Here is an 18,633-nt window from a genome sequence, read left to right on the forward strand (position 1 = left end):
CTTTGCAATAGTGATTAGTTGATCTCCTTGTCTCCATCCTCACATGTCCTTGTCCAGCCTTGCTGTTGCCAGCACTCTTCCTACAAGTGAACTGAATCATGTTACCTCCGTGCTTATAATCAATCCTTGAACAATTCTCCAGGATAAAGCTTTATCCCTCAGGATAAAGCTGCACTTCCACCTTGCAGTGAGACAAAGGTGCACAGTTCTCAGAGATCAAACATGTACCCTAGAAAATAGAACTAACGCAGGGCTATACCTTAAAGGGTTCCTATGTGAAAAGATAGTCAAAAGGGTAAAGGGACTCCAACTTAGGTATGGATAGCTGGATGACCAGGACTGGAGTATAGGGTACAAGTGGCCAATCAGAGCCAGACACTGCCCATGTTTAGTGGACTGAAGTGGGGAGGTCCCCTGCTGGAAGCAGCACCTCCCCAAGAAGAACAGTCCACTTTGGATATCCGCTTCACTCTGAAGCTACTCCTACCAAACTACCATTCCAAATGACGCCAGTGCAAAGAATAAATAATTCCCCAGGCCCACTCTGAATATAGCTGCTCTGCATACATGGGGTGAAGTTTTTCTTCACGCAAACCCTTCTGAATTGCAACCACACTGCCACATAGATTTTGATCTGCAGAATAAGATTGTCCTTGCCCAGACTGACAATGATTACTTGATTCTGTCTGGGAATGAGGGATGTCCATGTGCCCAAGTGACTAAGGCCAACCTCAACTCCCTGCTGTGGTAGAGTGCTCACGTCCCTCAAAGCACTCTTGTTCAGGGGGAAGACAATAACCAGGCACCACCTGCAACAGCTACGTCTTCTTGATCCTCTTAGGTCAAGAATCTGTCATCGCTGAAGCTGATATTTTAAGCTAAAAAGGAAAGACCAAACCTGAATGTCAAATGCAAAACACCCCCTCTTTTACAGATCTATTTTCTCTCCTTCAAAGCACTTCCTGCACTCTAAAGTAGCAATTTTGAAAATTGTTAAAGAATTGCTGAAGGAAAAAGGTAAAAGAACTGTTGGCCCAGAAAGGAACTCACTACAGACTGATTCATTTCCCTCTCAGCATAACCATTATGGTTTATCTCAGTGTACGTTCTTACAAGGATATTTCTTGGATCACATGATCTCACACATCTAGAGGAAATAATAAACAACATAAACTGATGAACAAAAGAAGACCCAGAGAAAGAGAAACAGCGATCAGACTCTCAAACCTCACAGGGAAAGTAGGGGAAGGTGGGGGGTAAGAGAGAGAGACCAACCAAAGGACTTGTGTGCATGCATATGGGCCTAGCCAGTGGCCATGGAAACAGGGGGTGGGGCATATGTAGGAAGGGGTTTGAGATGGGAATGGGGGGATGAGGACAATTATATGATACCATAATCAATAAAAATTGAAAAATAAATAAGTAAGTAAATAAAAGGTAATTTAGAATCATGGGCATACAAGCATGGTCTGAGAACCATTGCAGGCTTAAACTGGTTTAAAATTCTAACACTTCCTTTGGTACTTATAGGAATATGAGTTCCAGTGACCTAAAATTGTTTTAGTGCTTTTTTTCTTCTCTCATCTGGATTGCCTACTTTGGTGATCTTACCTACATTCAAGACTTTAAACAACATGTATAACATATGATACCTGGGAGTATATCTTCTTTGAGATTTACACTTGTATATCCAAATGTTACTTGCCATCTCTAATGGAAATCTCAAAGTTAATACATCAATATTATACGTATTAGGAGATCAGAGATGGCGGCTAAGTAGGTGTTAGTTACACTCTCCTCCTCCAAGGACAAAACTGGAATTACAAACTAAGTTACAGAACAATCATCCTGAGTAACCAACTGAAGACTAACTGAGAAGAAGTCTTCCAAGCAAGGATTTACAGAAGAAGCCACACAGAGAAGGATGGGAAGAGCGGAGATGTGAAAAGGACTGGCCCTGCTCCCACAGGCAGCAGCTGAGGTTCCGGAGGGATATCTCAGTTACAGCAGATCCCACTCAGAAGCATGGGGGTCTCAACACCAAGCCAGGCTCCCTATCCCAGAGCACCAAAGCTGGGAGGAGGCACCTACATAACATGATATATAAAATACAACATGACCTGCTGTCCCATACATTTTAGACCTTCCTTTTACTGCTCTTCATCTCATTTACTATGCTCCAGCCACTTCGGACTTTCTCTTACCCAAACACTCCCTTCCAGGGCTTCTGTGTTCCTCTCTGCCTGAAACTACACCAATTATGTCAATTTCCTCCCACCCTACTCCCCACAAACTTTCCCCTGGCTGTGACCTTGTTCTCTCTTAGGCATCCGTGCAAATGTCACCTCCTCAAAGAAGCCTTCCCTGAGCACTCAATCTAAAAAACTCTATCTCCAATCTCCAACCATCCTCCATGTCATCACTCATTTTTATGTTACTCATAGCACTTACTAGTATTTAAATTTACCTTGTTTATTTACTTATTTATTTGCTCATTGTCCAAGTAATTGTTAGGATGCAAGCTCGTCAGAGTAGGAACTGTATCTGTCTCATTCACTAATTGAATCCCTAATACCTAGAACAGTGCTTGGTACACAGCAGAAGCCCAATAAACTCTGGCTGGATTAGAAATAAATTTTCTGTAGTTTCTTTACATTTTAAATTCTCCATTTCTTTGATTTATTGAGTTATATTTCTACTAAAAAGGGCACTGTGAGGGGAGATAGTTATGTACGGACTTTTGATTTGCCTTGATGAGTCACAGTGACATCGATCTCTGTCAGCATGCTTTAGAATCTCTGAACTACATGTACCCATACCACATATTAACTTTGGAGCTGCTGTATAGTCAACTGGGCAATAATTCACCCATGTTAATTAAAAAAAGTCCCCAAATGACTCAGATGGTTACATAACCCAGCCTGCTTTTGGAATAAAAATATCAGAAACAAATTACACAAGTAATTCTGGTACGTTTTTATCAGCTTGATAAAGTAATGTGAGAAATAACGATAGCCAGATGAATTATTCAGTTTACTAGGAAAGCCTTATTAGAATGGCCCAGCATAATTGAAGATAAGCAATTTGCAAAGTAATTCAAGGTAGTCATAATCCACACAGAATATCATCCCCAAGGCACAAGTTCTGACCTCTCTATCAGGAATCATTTCTACTACATTAAAATAAGTTTCTCAAATGTAATATCTTCTTGATCATAAGACATTATCTTGTCTCTTTAAATTGATTTATTTCATTTGTTTGAATATTTAATTAGATTAACACACTGCTCTTACGGGAGAAAATACCCATTTTTATGTTTAGGAAGAAACCTAATAAAATTGTAACCTAATAGAAAAATGTGACCAAATCGTAATGTTATGAATTAATGAAAAAAATATTTGATGGTAGGTGCATCTTATAATGTACCGTATATCCTTAGGTCTTACTTATTTTTTCTCATATGAGGGAAGTCTATATGATAATAGATTCAAGGCTTGTTACCATTACTGATAATTCTATATAATAGTTTTACTTCACTTTTCCGAGTAAAATTTCCTCTAAGTAAGCTACATTCCAGAGAGGACATATGTAAGGACTTAAGAGAATGAACAATGGAGGCCGGCTGCCAGGGTTGTGATCTGTGCTACTCAGCTGTGTGACCTTGGGCAAGTCACTGACTTTTTCTGTGCCCAAGTTACCCATTTGTAAAAAGTGAATAATAATAGCACTCTCTTTATAAACTGCTGTGAAAATTAAGAAGTTTACACCTGGTAAATGCCTAGAAAACAGCTTTTAGCCTATGCTATTTAATAGATTTCAGCTATGATTCAATATTTTTTGTCTCATTTGATAAATTCATTTACCCTACAAAAGCAAGCAAATTTCTAACCATATTTATTCATGGGATAAACATAAAATTGAATTACTATTTATCAAGGACTTCCAGTACATTTTTTTTTTTCGCTATGCCATTGCCTAACTCTTGAGTGGAAATGCTATAAATTCAATAAGAAAATGAAAACAGACCCGAATGAGCTATCTGTTTGTTAACATCACTGATACACGTTAGTGGGGAATAGAGGAGTCCACTTGGCAAGAAAAAGGAGGTGCTCTGAGAGGGTGACAAGACATATTGTTGTAAGGACATACAATTCAAAAGGTTTGTACAATCGGTAGAGTGGGGCTGAAAATTTGATTTTTTAGTTACAAGCACAAAAGAAAATAGAAAATCTGGTCACTTTGAGTTTTAATAGCACCCATAAAGAAAACAATTCTAGTAACTCAAGAGAACAATTATGGTTGCTAAGAAGAGGTCTATGTGCATGCCCAATTTACAAGTAAGGAAAGAAACTGTGGCAAAGAGAGGTTAAGAAATTTACTCAGGCTCTTTGATAGTTTGGTTGGCTTAGTGGATGGAGTATCAGCCTGTGGACTGAAGGGTCCAGGTTTAGTTCCAGTCAAGGGCACATGCCCAGGTTGTGGACTTGATCCCCAGTGGGTTGTCAGCAGGAGGCAGCTGATCAATGATTATCTCTCATTGTTGATGTTTCTATCTCTCTTTCCCTCTCCCTTACTCTTTAAAATAAAATTTAAAAATTATTTTTTTAAAAAGAAAGAAATTTACTCAGGGCCAAAATGGATTCACAACAGGACAGACTAGACATAATCCACTTATCGAAGTTTATGAGGTGAGGTCAACTGGCAGAGAAAGAGCTGTATGATTTGACTTCCAAATGAATCATAAACACATAGAAGTATTCTGAATGTAAAAAGTGCATGAACAATGGAGGCAGGCTGGGTCTCTGTTTTCATTTTCTTATTGAATTTACAGCATTTCCACTCAAGAGTTAGGCAATGGCATAGAGGGGAAAAAAAGCATAATTTTCCATTAATGACTATTATTTATTGGGAATCAGAACACTGGCTGCAGTAGCATATTGTAATCTCCTTGATGGCTCTATATGACTACTGAGACAGGCAAAAGCAACAAAGCATTAAATAAAGGGAAGGTGATAGGAGAGAATGCTATTTGGAAGAGGAAGATGAAGGAACTTGTAAGGGATATTGGAAATGACAATAAGTTTATCAAATGTAAACACATGGCCCTGGATGTGTTGCTCAGTGGATGTGTTGCTTAAGAGTGCTGGCCCATGCACCAAAGGGTCATGGGTTTGCTTCCTGGTCAAAGGCACATATCTGGGTTGCAGGTTCAATCCCTGGCCTGGTTGGAGTGCATGTGGGAGGCAATGAATCAACATCATATCAAATGTTTCTCTCTCCCTCTCTTTTTCTCTCTTTCCCCCTCTCCCTCCCTCTTTTACATTCTCTCTAAAAAAATCAATGGGGAAAATATCCTCAGGGAAGGAGTAACAAAATACTAAATAAAAATTTTTAAAAAGTCCTGTCCAAAGCATGTTCTGTGTATGCATTCCTGCATTTCATAAGTGTCTTAAATCACAGGTCGTGAAGCATAGAGTCCAGACTACGTAGTTCATTTTCCAATTTGCTTAGCTTGGCACACTCAAGTGACACATATATTTTAATGCAGGACAACACTGAAAAGAGAATAAGAGCTATAAATTTCTTCTCTATTACCTAAGGCAGAGTTGGCTCAATTAAAATATTCTTAAAAAAGAAATGATCACATTACAACTGAATGAACATTGATGAAATGATGTTTAAGTAATTTTTTGCTTACACTAGAAACACGCCATTCATCTTTGGGCTGTGTTGCAGATGAACCTGAATGAGAACTACGTTGAACCTCATGAACCTCAGGGACTCATGTCAGAGGGAACCTGTAGTTTCTGGGATTTGTTAACTGGAGTGATTCTATGAAGGGTTGGTTGGGAGACTCTGAAAGAGCCGTTAAAGTTTATAATGCCCAAATACACAAGCACATGAAAAGCAGCAATTAAGTGCAAATCAGTGAAGCCCATAATAAGCATATTGTAAAGCTGTTCATTGTGTAATAGCCCATTAACCATAATATATATGGATGGAGATTACAAATACCTGCTAGGGAAGAAGTTTCTAAAATTCATGAATAAATGTCTTCCTTTTATCCCATCCCTCTTGGATAGTTGCTGTAAAAACAAACAACTTAAAGAATAGCTTGATTTGATGTAAAATGAAGGCCATTTCAAAAATAGAAATGTTAGTAATTTCTTCTGTTAAGAATTCAAGACTTACTCCCTTCTTCAGAACAATAGCCCAAGAGGTCCATAATCCTTTGAGGTTAGATAAACTTCAGGATCCAAATTATTTACTTAATTAAAGATTTCAGAAAGGTGATGAGGTACATATCCCATATCTATATATATGAAAAGCCAGTGTCTGGAACACCCAACTACCCACAGCCCCTTCCCTATGGCCAGCCTCAACCCCAGTCAGTCCCCGCCACTCCAATCAGGGTTAGGGGTTGTGGGGTGCTGCCAGCCAATTGTCCTCGGCCCCTCCCCGCAGCCAGTCCAACCTCCCCCTCCCCCATCGGCAGATCAATCGCGGGGAGCCAACCTCCTGCCATGTCCTCCTCTCCACAGGCCTGGCTCTTATCTGCCCTGATTGAGGACAGGCTGGCCGGACCCAACCCTTGCACAAATTCATGCACTGGACCTCTTATATAACACAATATTTCTGCAATAAAATACATAAAGATTCAAAGTAGTAAAATAAAAATAAAGATTATGAATAGCCTTAAATAATTTACAGCCAGTTATGGCTGCCAAACCAATTCAGATCATGTGTGGCTTTGCTATCATATAAATGAAAAACAAACAAACAGATTTATTGTTTTTCTGAGTTTTTTTTTTTGTAATATGAAATTGCAGATTAGGAATTTCTGAGCCGTTATCTCCAGCAGCCCTCTCTATTTCTTTTTACTTTTGTAGTAGAAGGATACATCTATGGTTTTAGTCTCTCAAGACCTGGTTAGTTTTATTTATGCCCTTCTCCACCAAGCCCAGGGCTTTTCAAGTAAATCAGAACAGAAACAATAGAAGAAGCTACTATCCTCCTGGGGGGTTCCGCAGTGGTTGCCGGTAGCAGCCTCTTTCCTTAAAGCACTGCCTGAAAAACAAGCTGCCTTTTTAAATGTTCCACAGGGCCACGGGAGGAGGAGAGCTGAGCGTGCAGAATTTATAGATGGAGAAAAGTACAATCTGAAATCATGTCTCTAGATTGCGGAGCTGTGCCCATAAATACTGAAGGCTCGAGGAGTGTCTGGACAGACCCCTGCTGGGGATTCTGGCAGCTCAAGGGCTGCTGCTGCCATTACTCAAAACTCAGACCTCTGAGACAGACAGGGCTCCAGGAGCTGCATGGAAACAACAGCATTTGATACGGAAAGATAATTAAGTTATGGAATGGATGTAATCCGGCTACTTAGAACTCCCTGCTGTGACCTGTGCAAGTCATCACAGGATCAACGCATCTTTTCATCTTTCCAAGGTAGATGGATGGATCAGGGCCATGAACCCAAGGTGGTAGTGAATGGAAAGAACAATGAATAAACGGGGAATTGCTGGAGAAGCTTCAAAATCTAGACACACTCCCTGGGGATCTTAGGGCATTCAAGAAAGAGACTTCCTCGTTCTATATCGTGCAAACGATGATGAGCAACTTGAAATAAGCAGTTCTGGCGATTTATCCTTTGTTTTGTTTTGTTTGAGAGATTGTACTCAAAAGCATCAAGAAACACAAAGCTGATTTGCTACTTTGCAATTCATTCTTCCTCAAAATCTGCCACAAGCAAGTCATGGACAATTACCATACAGATTATTAATGTTTTTATAGTTTTACAAACTTTTGTTCAAATATTTCATTGGTGGCAGCTGTGCATGTTTATTTTCCAGTAGCAACAGTGATGTATCAATAGAACAATGATTAAATTACACTTAGATTTTAATTTCCTTTGTGACTGAGTTTGCCAGAAAAGTCCTAAGGGCATTAGCCCATGGCATCAGTCATCTACTGTAAGTAGAGCAACATCTTGATAATATGGCAAGTACAGAAGTACTACCTGATGAACTGTACCTAAGTTTAAGCATATAATAACCTCATTTCCAGGATAACTGGTTTAACATGTTTCTTAGTTTTCATGTCTCTTTTATTCCTCCCCTAGTACAAAACCTAAGCTTTGTAAGAATTTATGTATCTGTACATAGTGTTTTGTAATGTGGCACACACACACACACACACACATATGTATATGTATAGTTACATATATGTAAATTTGTTCCATTACTTAGTACATTTTTAAAAAACATAATCAAGTGTGTGCTCTAGTAGTGAGCAAGCTTCTTGCCTGATACCCTTTGAAGGAAATTGATTTTGTCACTTATTACCTTCCTGTACATCAGTTATCTCTGGAGTAATTTGGAATATAGGGTTCAAGGAAAATGACGGAGGGTGGGGGAGGGGGCGCAGAGATCTACCTAGGAAGATGAGAAGGTGGCCCCATGTGACTATTTACCAGTTCTCAGCACTGTTGAAGTAAATGCCTGGAGAATGGCTGAACCGGGAATGCTCCTCTTGGCTGTGCCCAGTCTCCGAGGCCCCTCTTAGGCATTCTGTTAGCTTCTGTCCCCATATCTTGACTGTACCTACACATCCTGCCATGAGCGGCTTCAGAATCTCATAAAATACAGGCTCAAACCGCCTGGCCTGCACCTGCACAGAGACAGCAGCTCATGCCTTGCAGAAGTCCAGGAGTTGTAGCCACAGGGGCAACCCTCTGACTCACGGGTCAGAGGCAGGAAAGGAGTACATGGTTACTGTGTTGGAGAATGCTTTGTGGCAGCCTGAGCAGGAAGCATCCCAGGGCCTCTCGGTGCCAAATGACAGGGATGGGAATTGTGACTGAAAGGCGCCCACAGATATGACTTTAATTAAGAACAGTTCCACGTTGCACAAGAGGAAATCCTCGAATTGCTCTTGGATCTGTCCAGCGCGAGTGAATTTAATTTTGGTAAAAAATACGATGACTGAAATTGAGATGAATCATTGTTTTCTTATGAAAATTGTTGGCTTAGGGAACCAAACTGTTAGATACCGGATATGTATCTTTGTCCCAAGACATCAATCATCCAATTATTTGAATATGGAACTCTAGAGTTTACCACTGTTTTGCTCACCCAAAAGTACCCTTGGGGGGAATTCAGCATATTTGTAACTGCAGAAATCAACGACAGTGTTGTAAGAAGGACTACTATATGGAAGTAAAATTTCCATTTTAAGCATTTACTAACAACTGATATGAAGGATTAAGAGATGTCAAAGAAAAAAGAACAGTAAAAATCCTCTAAAATATTCTCTACTTACACTAAAAACATGCTCCCTCTAAACTTGAAAGACCTCTTTCATGAAATGTAGAGAAAAAGCTGGGTTGTAAAAGCAATACCTCTTCAGCTTCTGTTTTATATTTGTTTAAGTTTAAAATGAGGCTACTCATAATAATTTCCGTTTTGACGTACTTAGTTAGTAAGTAGGCTATTGGGTGTGCAAACCTTTCTTTCTGAGTAAATGTGACAGTATGTGATTTATTGTTCTTAATATTTTGCCCTTTAGTCACTTCCTTGGCTGAAATCCCCAAATCTCATTAGGTGACTTCTTCCAGTTTATGGCAGATGGACAATGACCACAGGATATGAAAGGAACATCTGTCCCCCTCCCCTTTTGTACCTTTCTCCCTTTCAGTCCTAGCCTTGCTTCCTCACTTCCAAAATATTTGTAATCCTTCCTCGTCACTGCAACTCCTATCACGAGAGAGAAAGGCACCAATTCTCTTTCAAGCTATAGATTGCCATGCATTTCCAGCCACTTGTAGGGACCCAACCCTGTGCAAGCCTCCTCCCAAGCCCACAGCATAGAACTTTCTAGAGAGCCTCAGATGGGAGAAATCCAGGGAGAAAAAATGCAAAGTGTGTAGGCTTTGCCAGGTTCCCTGCCCAGCAGCCCTCCTTTACCTAGAGCCAAGGCCATATAACCCAACCTCAGTGTCTGTTCATGCTTGGCCTACTTTCTAGAGGACCCATTCCCACCTTAGGCAGCAGGTGTTACGTATCATGCCCAGCAAGCTGAAGACAGCCTTACTACTTCTAGCGCTGTGCTGGCTCTGACCTTGGTCTCAAGGTCTGGGGTGGCCCCTGCCATGTCTTCCTGCAGAGTGCCATCATCTAATCTCTGCTGTGATGCTGACTCTCTGGACAGTTGCCATGCCTGCTGTTGTCAGTCACACTCCAAACCACAAACTCCTGCCTCTGGACTTGCTTTTGTCCGGGACTTTCCAGCAGGCTGTGCTCTCACTATTTGTCATCTGCAAACCTTAATTAGCCTTTGTTTTGTGTATATGTGTTTTTCACATGTGAACTTCCCGTCCTACCTGTTGGATAATAAACTCCTTGAAGGCTGGGCAGTGCCTTTGGCTCTCCTTTTCCACACAGTGGATGCAGGGACATTCTGATATATATGGCACATTCTAAAGATCTCTCCCATAGAAGAATCTTTGATCAGGAGTCCTTGAAGGATAAGAAAGTGAAAACTTCTGCCTCAGATCAAGTTCTAATATCGCCCCCGGAGTTCATTCAGAGCACTTCTTGTCTCAGCAGTCAACAATAGGAATAGCAATAAGCATCAATTTGGAACACACTAAATCCCTTTTCTAATCTATGGCTTTCATCAAATCCAGATCATATTTATTTAGTTCTAGTTATGAGCAAAACTCAGCTTTACTTACAAAGAGAAATATTTTTCACTTCTTAGTCCCCAAAGAAATATCTAAGCTTGGAAGTAGATATGCAGAAATGGCCACTGGATAAATCAAAGCAGAGTGAGATAAGTACCATAAAATAAACACAGAGGAAGTGGGGATTCAGAGACATCAGGCTGGGCAATGGGATGAGTTTTCATGGAGAAGAAACCCTTTAGTCGGTATCAATGATCAACTTCTTCTCATCCTGTGGTTTGCTGCTATTAAAATGGCCCTCAAAAATATTAGTACAACTTATTTATGAATGAATTACTGACATTTATCTTTTAAGCCTCATCAAGGTGAGTGATAACGAATTAAATATTCCAAAAGGGAAAGGGCATAGTATCTACCCTCAAACTGTATTTTAATTCATGTAACAATAACTAGATATCAGTTTTAATAATTCAAAAAATTTGTAACTAATCTCAATCATCTTTTTTCCCCTTTTTATTGAATTTATTGGGGTGACACTAGTTAACAAAATTATACAGGTTTCAGGTGCACCATTCCACAACATATCATCTGTATACTGTATTGTGTTCATCAGCCCAAGTCAAATCTCTGTCCATCACCATTCATCCCCCCTATACCCCATCTCCACCTTACCCTGTTTCCCTCTGCCCCACAACCACCACTCTGTTTTTCATGTACATGAGCCCCCCCCTTTTTATTATTTATAATACTCAATATTTGGAAGCAACCCAAATGTCCATCATCCCACTGATGAGTGAATAAAAAAGCTGTGATATATTTACACAACGGAATACTATTTGGCCATAAAAAAGAAAGAAATCTTACTCTTTGTGACAGCATGGATGGACCTGGAGAGCATTATGCTAAGTTGCTAAGTGAAATCCGTCAGTCAGAGAAAGACAAGTACCAAATGATTTCACTTATAGGTAGAATCTAATGAACAAAATCTCAATTTTTTTAATAAAAGCTTAGCAGAATTTTATAATATTTGTGATATCCTCCTTTATTATTTAAAATAGGGCTTAAGAACTTGGGGTGAGGTTAATTGGTTTTTAAAAATATACATTAAAAGGGAATATGTCAACTTCAGGATAAAGAATCAGTATAATCTGAATTATGTCTTCCAAACCTTTATTTATTAAATTTAGATAACATAGAAATGTTCCACATAAAAATATTTCAGCTTTGTGTCAATATAGATAATTGAGGATCTAAAAATTATGATAAGTAACCTGACTGGTGTCGCTCAGTGGTTGAGGTCATGGTTTGATTCCAGGTCAGGGCACATGTCCAGGTTTTGGGGTTGATCCCCAGTGGGGGTTGTGCAGGAGGCAGCCAGTCAATGATTCTCCCTTATCATTGATGTTTCTATCTTTTTCTCCCTCTCCCTCTAGGAATCTCTCTGAAATCAATAGGAACATATTTAAAAACCATCATAAGCAAAACTTATTTTAATATCTCCTATATCCAAGAATATTACACTCAGATAAAATACACATTAAACCTTATAAAACATATATATTAAACTACATTTACCATTAAATTTTCTAAAATTCTGTTTTTACTTACATTTGTTTTGAACTCAAATCATCAGAGATTTTGTTAGTCTCATACTTGGAGATTTTCATGTTTCCAGAAGAGGTTTTCACTATTCTATAATAAATTCCCCAAGGTCTTACCAAGGAGAATGACTCATGAAAACAATGAGAGTCTGATTTTGAAATACATTTCAGTAAGTTTATAGAAGAAATGAGCAATAATTCATATGAAGATATGGAGGCATCAATTTCTCCTCCCTCTGAATCAGCTGTTCTAAAAGAGTTGAGGGAGAGTTTCTCTATTGAATCTATTCTGAGTAATTAAGAAGGATATGAATTAAGCTTGAGGGGAAAACCTGCTTTCTTTCTGCTGAATGCAATATAATACCTCTTACAAGTGGCATTTTATTCATTTTATGTTTTTTGAGAAAAAATAATGCCAGGTTTCTTTTACAAATCAATCTTTCAATTTACCAATAAGAATACCTTTTCAATTTTCTAGTTTTTATTTTTCAAAATATACTCATACAAAATGAGTAGCACTCATTTACCTCAGAGACTCCGCAGCACAAATAGTGCATAAGAGAATTCAGGCTAAGAATATTTTTATATCTCAATTTGTAAATATAAAATGTTTATGATTTAATCACTTTCTCTTATAGACACACACATCACCAAATCTTCATGATATTTACAAGTAAAAAAAAAAAGAAGTACTAATCTACATGTTATGGACAAATAATAGCTTCCAGCTAGTTCAATGATAACAAGCTGGTAAACACATGGATAATATTTTTGTCTACTGGCTTCACTACAAGCAATTTTTTGTTGATTTTTCATTTCCTTCTGGGTCATGTTTTCCATTGATTGAGGTCCTCATATCACCTTCCCAAAATCTTCTCTTGTCATGAAATGTCTGCATCACCCCAATTTAGCACTTGGTTACATGCTATTACAAATGTCTCTGTAATAGTTACTTGTCACTAAGGCAAGAAATATTTATGATCAGCTATTTAGTTTGAGTCCCTGGGCTAGGGGCTGAGAATACCATGATAGAAAAGACAGATTTACCTTCTAAGCTAAACTATTTGTTCTTCATGGCATATGTTTTTAAATGCTTTACCTTTCAGCCCCATTTGGCCGATGAATTCTATTAATCTGAGGAGAGCTGGGATATTTTGAACATGCATATATTTCTTTACTACTCAAGAGTGAAAGAGGCCATTTTTTCTGACCTCTATTGCCTAGTTAAATAAGTTTAAAAAACCCCAGCCGGTGCAAATGAACTCTTCAGACAACCACAATTTTATCTGGCCCTGCTCATAGCTATTCCTGGCTGGTCCTTCTGCTCTAGGAGGGCACTCACATCCCCATCCTAACCTTTGCTTGTGTCACTCTGTCTCCCACATGGAATACTTGGGTCTTTTCCAGTGACTCACGCTGTTGGCTTTCAGAGATTCTTTCTTTATTTTTTTATTCTGCAACATTGCTAATTGTATTGAATGAAACTATTAGTCTTGACAAGTAGATAGTCTATAACATGCTGCCAAAGATAAGAGCCTATGGATTTGTTGGCCCCAAGTGTTGTGCCTGTCCCCTCCCCAACTTCCCTCTATCAAATCCATAAGAGCAAATCCTTGCAGAGCCAAGTAAGAGCCCAGAGACCTTTTCTACCACATTAACAATATATTAGGAACAAGCCTGGCAGATTGAGTCGTAAAAATCCCCCTTAACTTTGAGAATTCCCATGTATCCTTAGGCAACATCTATAATTCAAGAAAATAGAAGACTCCCTGAATTGCTGTACCCTGCAAGACCTAGCTCGGGTCTGTCACCATGGGGACCTATACACATGCCCATCTCTACTTATCACAATCTGGCAGGTCTCTAGAGAGTTCGTGTTCTGTGCTCATCTGACCTTGGACCACACTGCCAGCTACCGTAAAAACATTTGGTTTCCTCACTTCACTGTCTTTTCATTGTTCAAGTTAGCTCAGATCAATGCTGGATACACAGCAGATATTCAGTGATTTCTTAAGTGGATGACAGATACAAAGCTCTACTAGCACTTCCCCTGGGCACAGTGCCCTGCCTGGCAAAACAGAGTTTGGAGGCATCTGTAAGATAATGGTTTACAAGGGCATCATCTCAATTTTTTCTTCCTATCCCAAAGGAAATCTAAAGGAAATGGGTAAATGCCCCTAAGGCTACAACCATAAATTCCGCAAGTTGAATCTAATGAATCAAGAGAGGACTGTAAGAGATCAATAGCTCAGCACAGAAATAGATATGAGATATTTCATTGGAATGGAAAAATGAAAAGTTATACTGAGAACATTTTGAGACACTTTTCAAGATGATTTAGATGTGGATAACATCTAATGCAGTTTATAGAACTGCATTTTTAAGATGCTTTAACTTTAAAACTAATTTAGATCAAATAGTCTGTATATTTATGTGTGTATATGTATGTGTAAAGGAATATATAATATACACATACATACACACACACACATACACACACACATATATATTAGGAGACTTGGGAGGGCATTAGGACAATAGAACTTATTTGAGAAACTCCTTAGTAATTCAAGAAATTTTTGTATACATATCTCTGAGGTACTTGATACTCTTGGGTTTTATTTGTCATGTAATTGAAAATGTTTACAAGAGCAATATAAAAACATCAGGGCAACAGTATATTCAACTGTGGTTATATATGAATATAAACATAATTCATCATTGAAGCCAACAGTAATGATAGAATCCCCTAGAAAATTCCTATGTTACATCTGAATTATCACACTAAACAATAAAAATTAAACATCTTAAAGGACTTCCTGCCCAGCTGGTGTGTCCCAGTGGTTGAGCATCAACTCATGAACCATGAGGTTGCTGGTTCAATTCCGGCAGGGCACATGCTCAGAGTGTAGGCTTGATCCCAATGGGGTGGAGGATGGTGTATGAGGCAGCTGGATCAATGATGTTTCTATATTTCTATCTTTCTCCCTTCCTCTCGAAAATCAATTTAAAAATATTAAAAAAAAGAACTTCCTGAGGAGTGACACTAAATCTGACAGACTATATGTAACCACATTATGAGTATAAATTTGGAGAATTCCATAACACATAAATACATAAATAAATGCAAAATGTTGAAGTATTGATGTATAATGTCTTTTATAACACACTCAATATAATTTTGAACTGACTGTAAAGGCAATGGCTATCTAACTGTGGCCACTATTTTGGTATTGGTTATTGTAGGGCTTATAAAAAACCCAGGATGAATACACACAATGATGACATTTTTCAAACTTGTGTGCGTGCCTAAGTCTTACCTTCATACCATCCATAGAAACACAATAATGTTACTCCAAGCACTCATAATGAGATACACAAAACTATTGCTGCAAAGTTTTGCCCACTATCCTCTATTTACCATTCAGCACCATACACCACACAGCTAATGGTTTGCTATTACATTGTTTCTTAACCACCCAAATCTGTTCAGTTCCCAAGAATTTTTATTCTCAAAATTCAGTAAGCAAATTTCCTAATGAAGTTCCTCAGCAAAAAGTTATAATTTCTTTCATTAAATATTTTCTGTTGCATCCCAAATAATGACATGCTAAACTTTCACTTTTGATTCAGAAACTGACACTCAAAAAAACTTTCTAAGTATATTATTAGTTATTTTCGCTCTCTCTCCCTCCCACACTCTTTCTTTTCTCCCTGACTCTGTTTCTCATCTGACTTCTAACCTAAACTTTAAATTCAAGCTTTAAATAATAAACAACTCTCTGGCCGGCAGGCTGCAGCACTGTGGAGAAGTCCAGGGCTCTTGCTAGTCACATGTTTGGGTCTAGTCCCAATTCCTTGGGCGGGGTGCTTGTTCTGAGTTTTGAGTTTTGGGTAGCAAACACTGTATTCTCTGAATAACTCCCCTGTTTGGCCCTTTTTATTCATCTCTATTGTTCATGGTAGAGTGCTACTGAAAAGTGAGGAGATAAAGAATCCATGCCAGCTCTACAGTATATTCTTTACCACTTATTATAAAAAAAACAGACCTTTGTTTTTCCTTCAAAGAAGGATAATTTAATTGGTGCTGGGATCTCTCTTACCTTGAATAAAATTAAAGTACTAATAGAACTGTGATGCATATATTTTACAGTGGATTCTCTTGTGTTCTTTAACTGCTAACAGGTAAAATTTGAAATTAATATTCATTGGTCTAACAAAAAAGGAAGAATAAATACTTGGAGTACAGATAAAAAGGAAACTATTACTCAGCTTATTTTTTTTATATTCAAAGCCTAGTGAATTTATACGTATCTTTCCTGGTTAAGGATCTCTAAATTACTTGCCTGTCATGCTGGAGGTTTAAAACTTTGTTTGGTAGCACCAGAACTTTAAAACAATGAACTGTAATTTTTATGATTATAAAAATATCATGTACATGCTCATGATAGAAAGCTTGCTGATAACAGATCAAAGAAAATATTCAAACAAACTCATTATTTTGTTTTGACTCATACTTTGTCTGCTGACTGCACATGGACTTCCAAATAGTCTATAAGTCGTTGTAGGTAATGTTATTAGTGTGCGAGGGAAATAACACACACTGTAGCCAGGTAAGCAGCATGTAATACATACAGAAGCTGAAAACACAATCAACCACAATGGGTCCCTGACTGTGAGAACACGGACATGTAAGCAGGACTAAAAGGTCATTGAAGGAAACAGTCCTTTCACTAATGGTGGATCTCCAAAGACAGGAGGGAGTAGACGGTAGATACTTGAGGATGTTGACCCAATTCTCGAGTCAGAAGAAGGTTTCCATGTGATGGCACCAAAACCAATAAAGCTAGCTTCCATCTAAAAGGCAGTGTCTTTCTTTATCTAGAACATTCCCTTTGGAAATTTACAGATATTATTATTACTATATGCCTATGAAAATTAGAGTGGAAAGTAATATGATAAACAACAAAGCTATAAACACTTGATCAAAGATACTTTATTTTACCAAATGTTTTGGGTAGGAATTTTTAGTTTTAATGCAAAAACACTTAAAAATATTGCCAGGTAGAGCCATTTTTTAATTCTCCACATCTGAATGAAACATAGATTATTTGTGTCAAACAGGAAGCCCTAATTGTTTCTCTCAGCCACCAAAAATGATCTCTTTCATTATCAGTAAGAATGCAGGAAATTGAGCAGTTTTCAATCTTAACCTGAGCAAAACATAATTAGCAAGGTAATTCTGCTAGAACAGGATGTTTTGGGTTGTATGTATCATTTAAAATATAATTGGCTGTAGGAGAGAAATGGGACCAGAATGTAGCATTTAAACATTTTTTAAATTTCACTTTTAAAAATGTTTTAAATTACTTACTGCAATATTGAGACTTACTCTCTAAATTTAAAAGCACTTGGCACTGTAATTCCAATGGAACACTATGATTAAAACAAACATTTCCAAGTTAAATTGGTATAACTGCTAAAAATCACTTACCAATGGAAAATTGGAGCACAGAGGCTGTTGTTGTATTGAGGCCTGTGGTGATCTAGAAGAAGAAACATACCAAAATAAGACAAGATAGAGAGGAGGAGAAAATGGTGAAAGACATCCAGAGGAGTTGGGAGGGTGGAGGGGGGGGGGAAGAGGGAAGGAAGACGCCATAAACAGAGGTGGTATTTATTCAGTGGTTAGTTTACTTTTACTGAAATGTCTGAACACACATCTATCTTGTTTCTCTGTGGCAAACAAAGCTGTGAGACCCTGACTGAGGCACTCTTACTGTATTTCTTAATAAATGTTGAAAATTGCTTGTAGGCAATCTACCAGTTCATCTTAATCTTGTGAAGGCTCTAACACAGCCCCCTCCACTCACACTATCCCCTCCCCTCCATCCTACATCAGCAGATCTGGGACCCAGAGCAAATGTCATAAAAAGGTTCACAACCCCGAACTGGGAGGTAAATTAAGACCAAATGAGGAGAAAAGGATTATTTTGAAAAGTAAATAAAATTACAACAGCTAACAGGTACAGTATTTCTTTTGGGGGTGATGATATGTTCTAAAGTTAATTGTGGCAATGGTCACACAATTCTGTGAATAAAAAGCTGTGAATTGTATGCTTTAAAAGAATAAATTGTAGAATATGTAAATTATTTCTCAATAAAACTGTCACCCCCCCCCAAAAAAAAAGTAATTAAACATGGGCCTAGAAAATAACCTTCCCACACATTTCTAATAGTTCCCCTTAGTCTCATAATTTCCCCCTTTCTGAAAAAGAAGTGGTGCATTAATGTTTTAAAAATTTAAACTGAAAAGTTTTTTTTTTTACTTATTTATTCTTCAGAGCC

At 38.2% G+C, this 18,633-nt stretch overlaps 1 protein-coding gene across 3 annotated transcripts in view; it reads right to left on the bottom strand.

Moving 5' to 3' along the window:
- The window catches only part of RELN (reelin), a 372,425-nt gene that overhangs the window by 181,558 nt on the left and 172,234 nt on the right, over positions 1–18,633 (bottom strand). For all 3 annotated transcript variants that reach the window (XM_036429656.2, XM_036429655.2, XM_036429657.2), the window contains exon 8: positions 17,780–17,831. In XM_036429656.2, coding sequence (XP_036285549.1) covers positions 17,780–17,831 — 52 coding nt within the window. The remainder of the gene's footprint in view (positions 1–17,779; positions 17,832–18,633) is intronic.

Source organism: Pipistrellus kuhlii, unplaced genomic scaffold (assembly GCF_014108245.1).
Source record: "Pipistrellus kuhlii isolate mPipKuh1 unplaced genomic scaffold, mPipKuh1.p scaffold_m20_p_10, whole genome shotgun sequence".
Lineage (NCBI taxonomy): Eukaryota > Metazoa > Chordata > Mammalia > Chiroptera > Vespertilionidae > Pipistrellus > Pipistrellus kuhlii.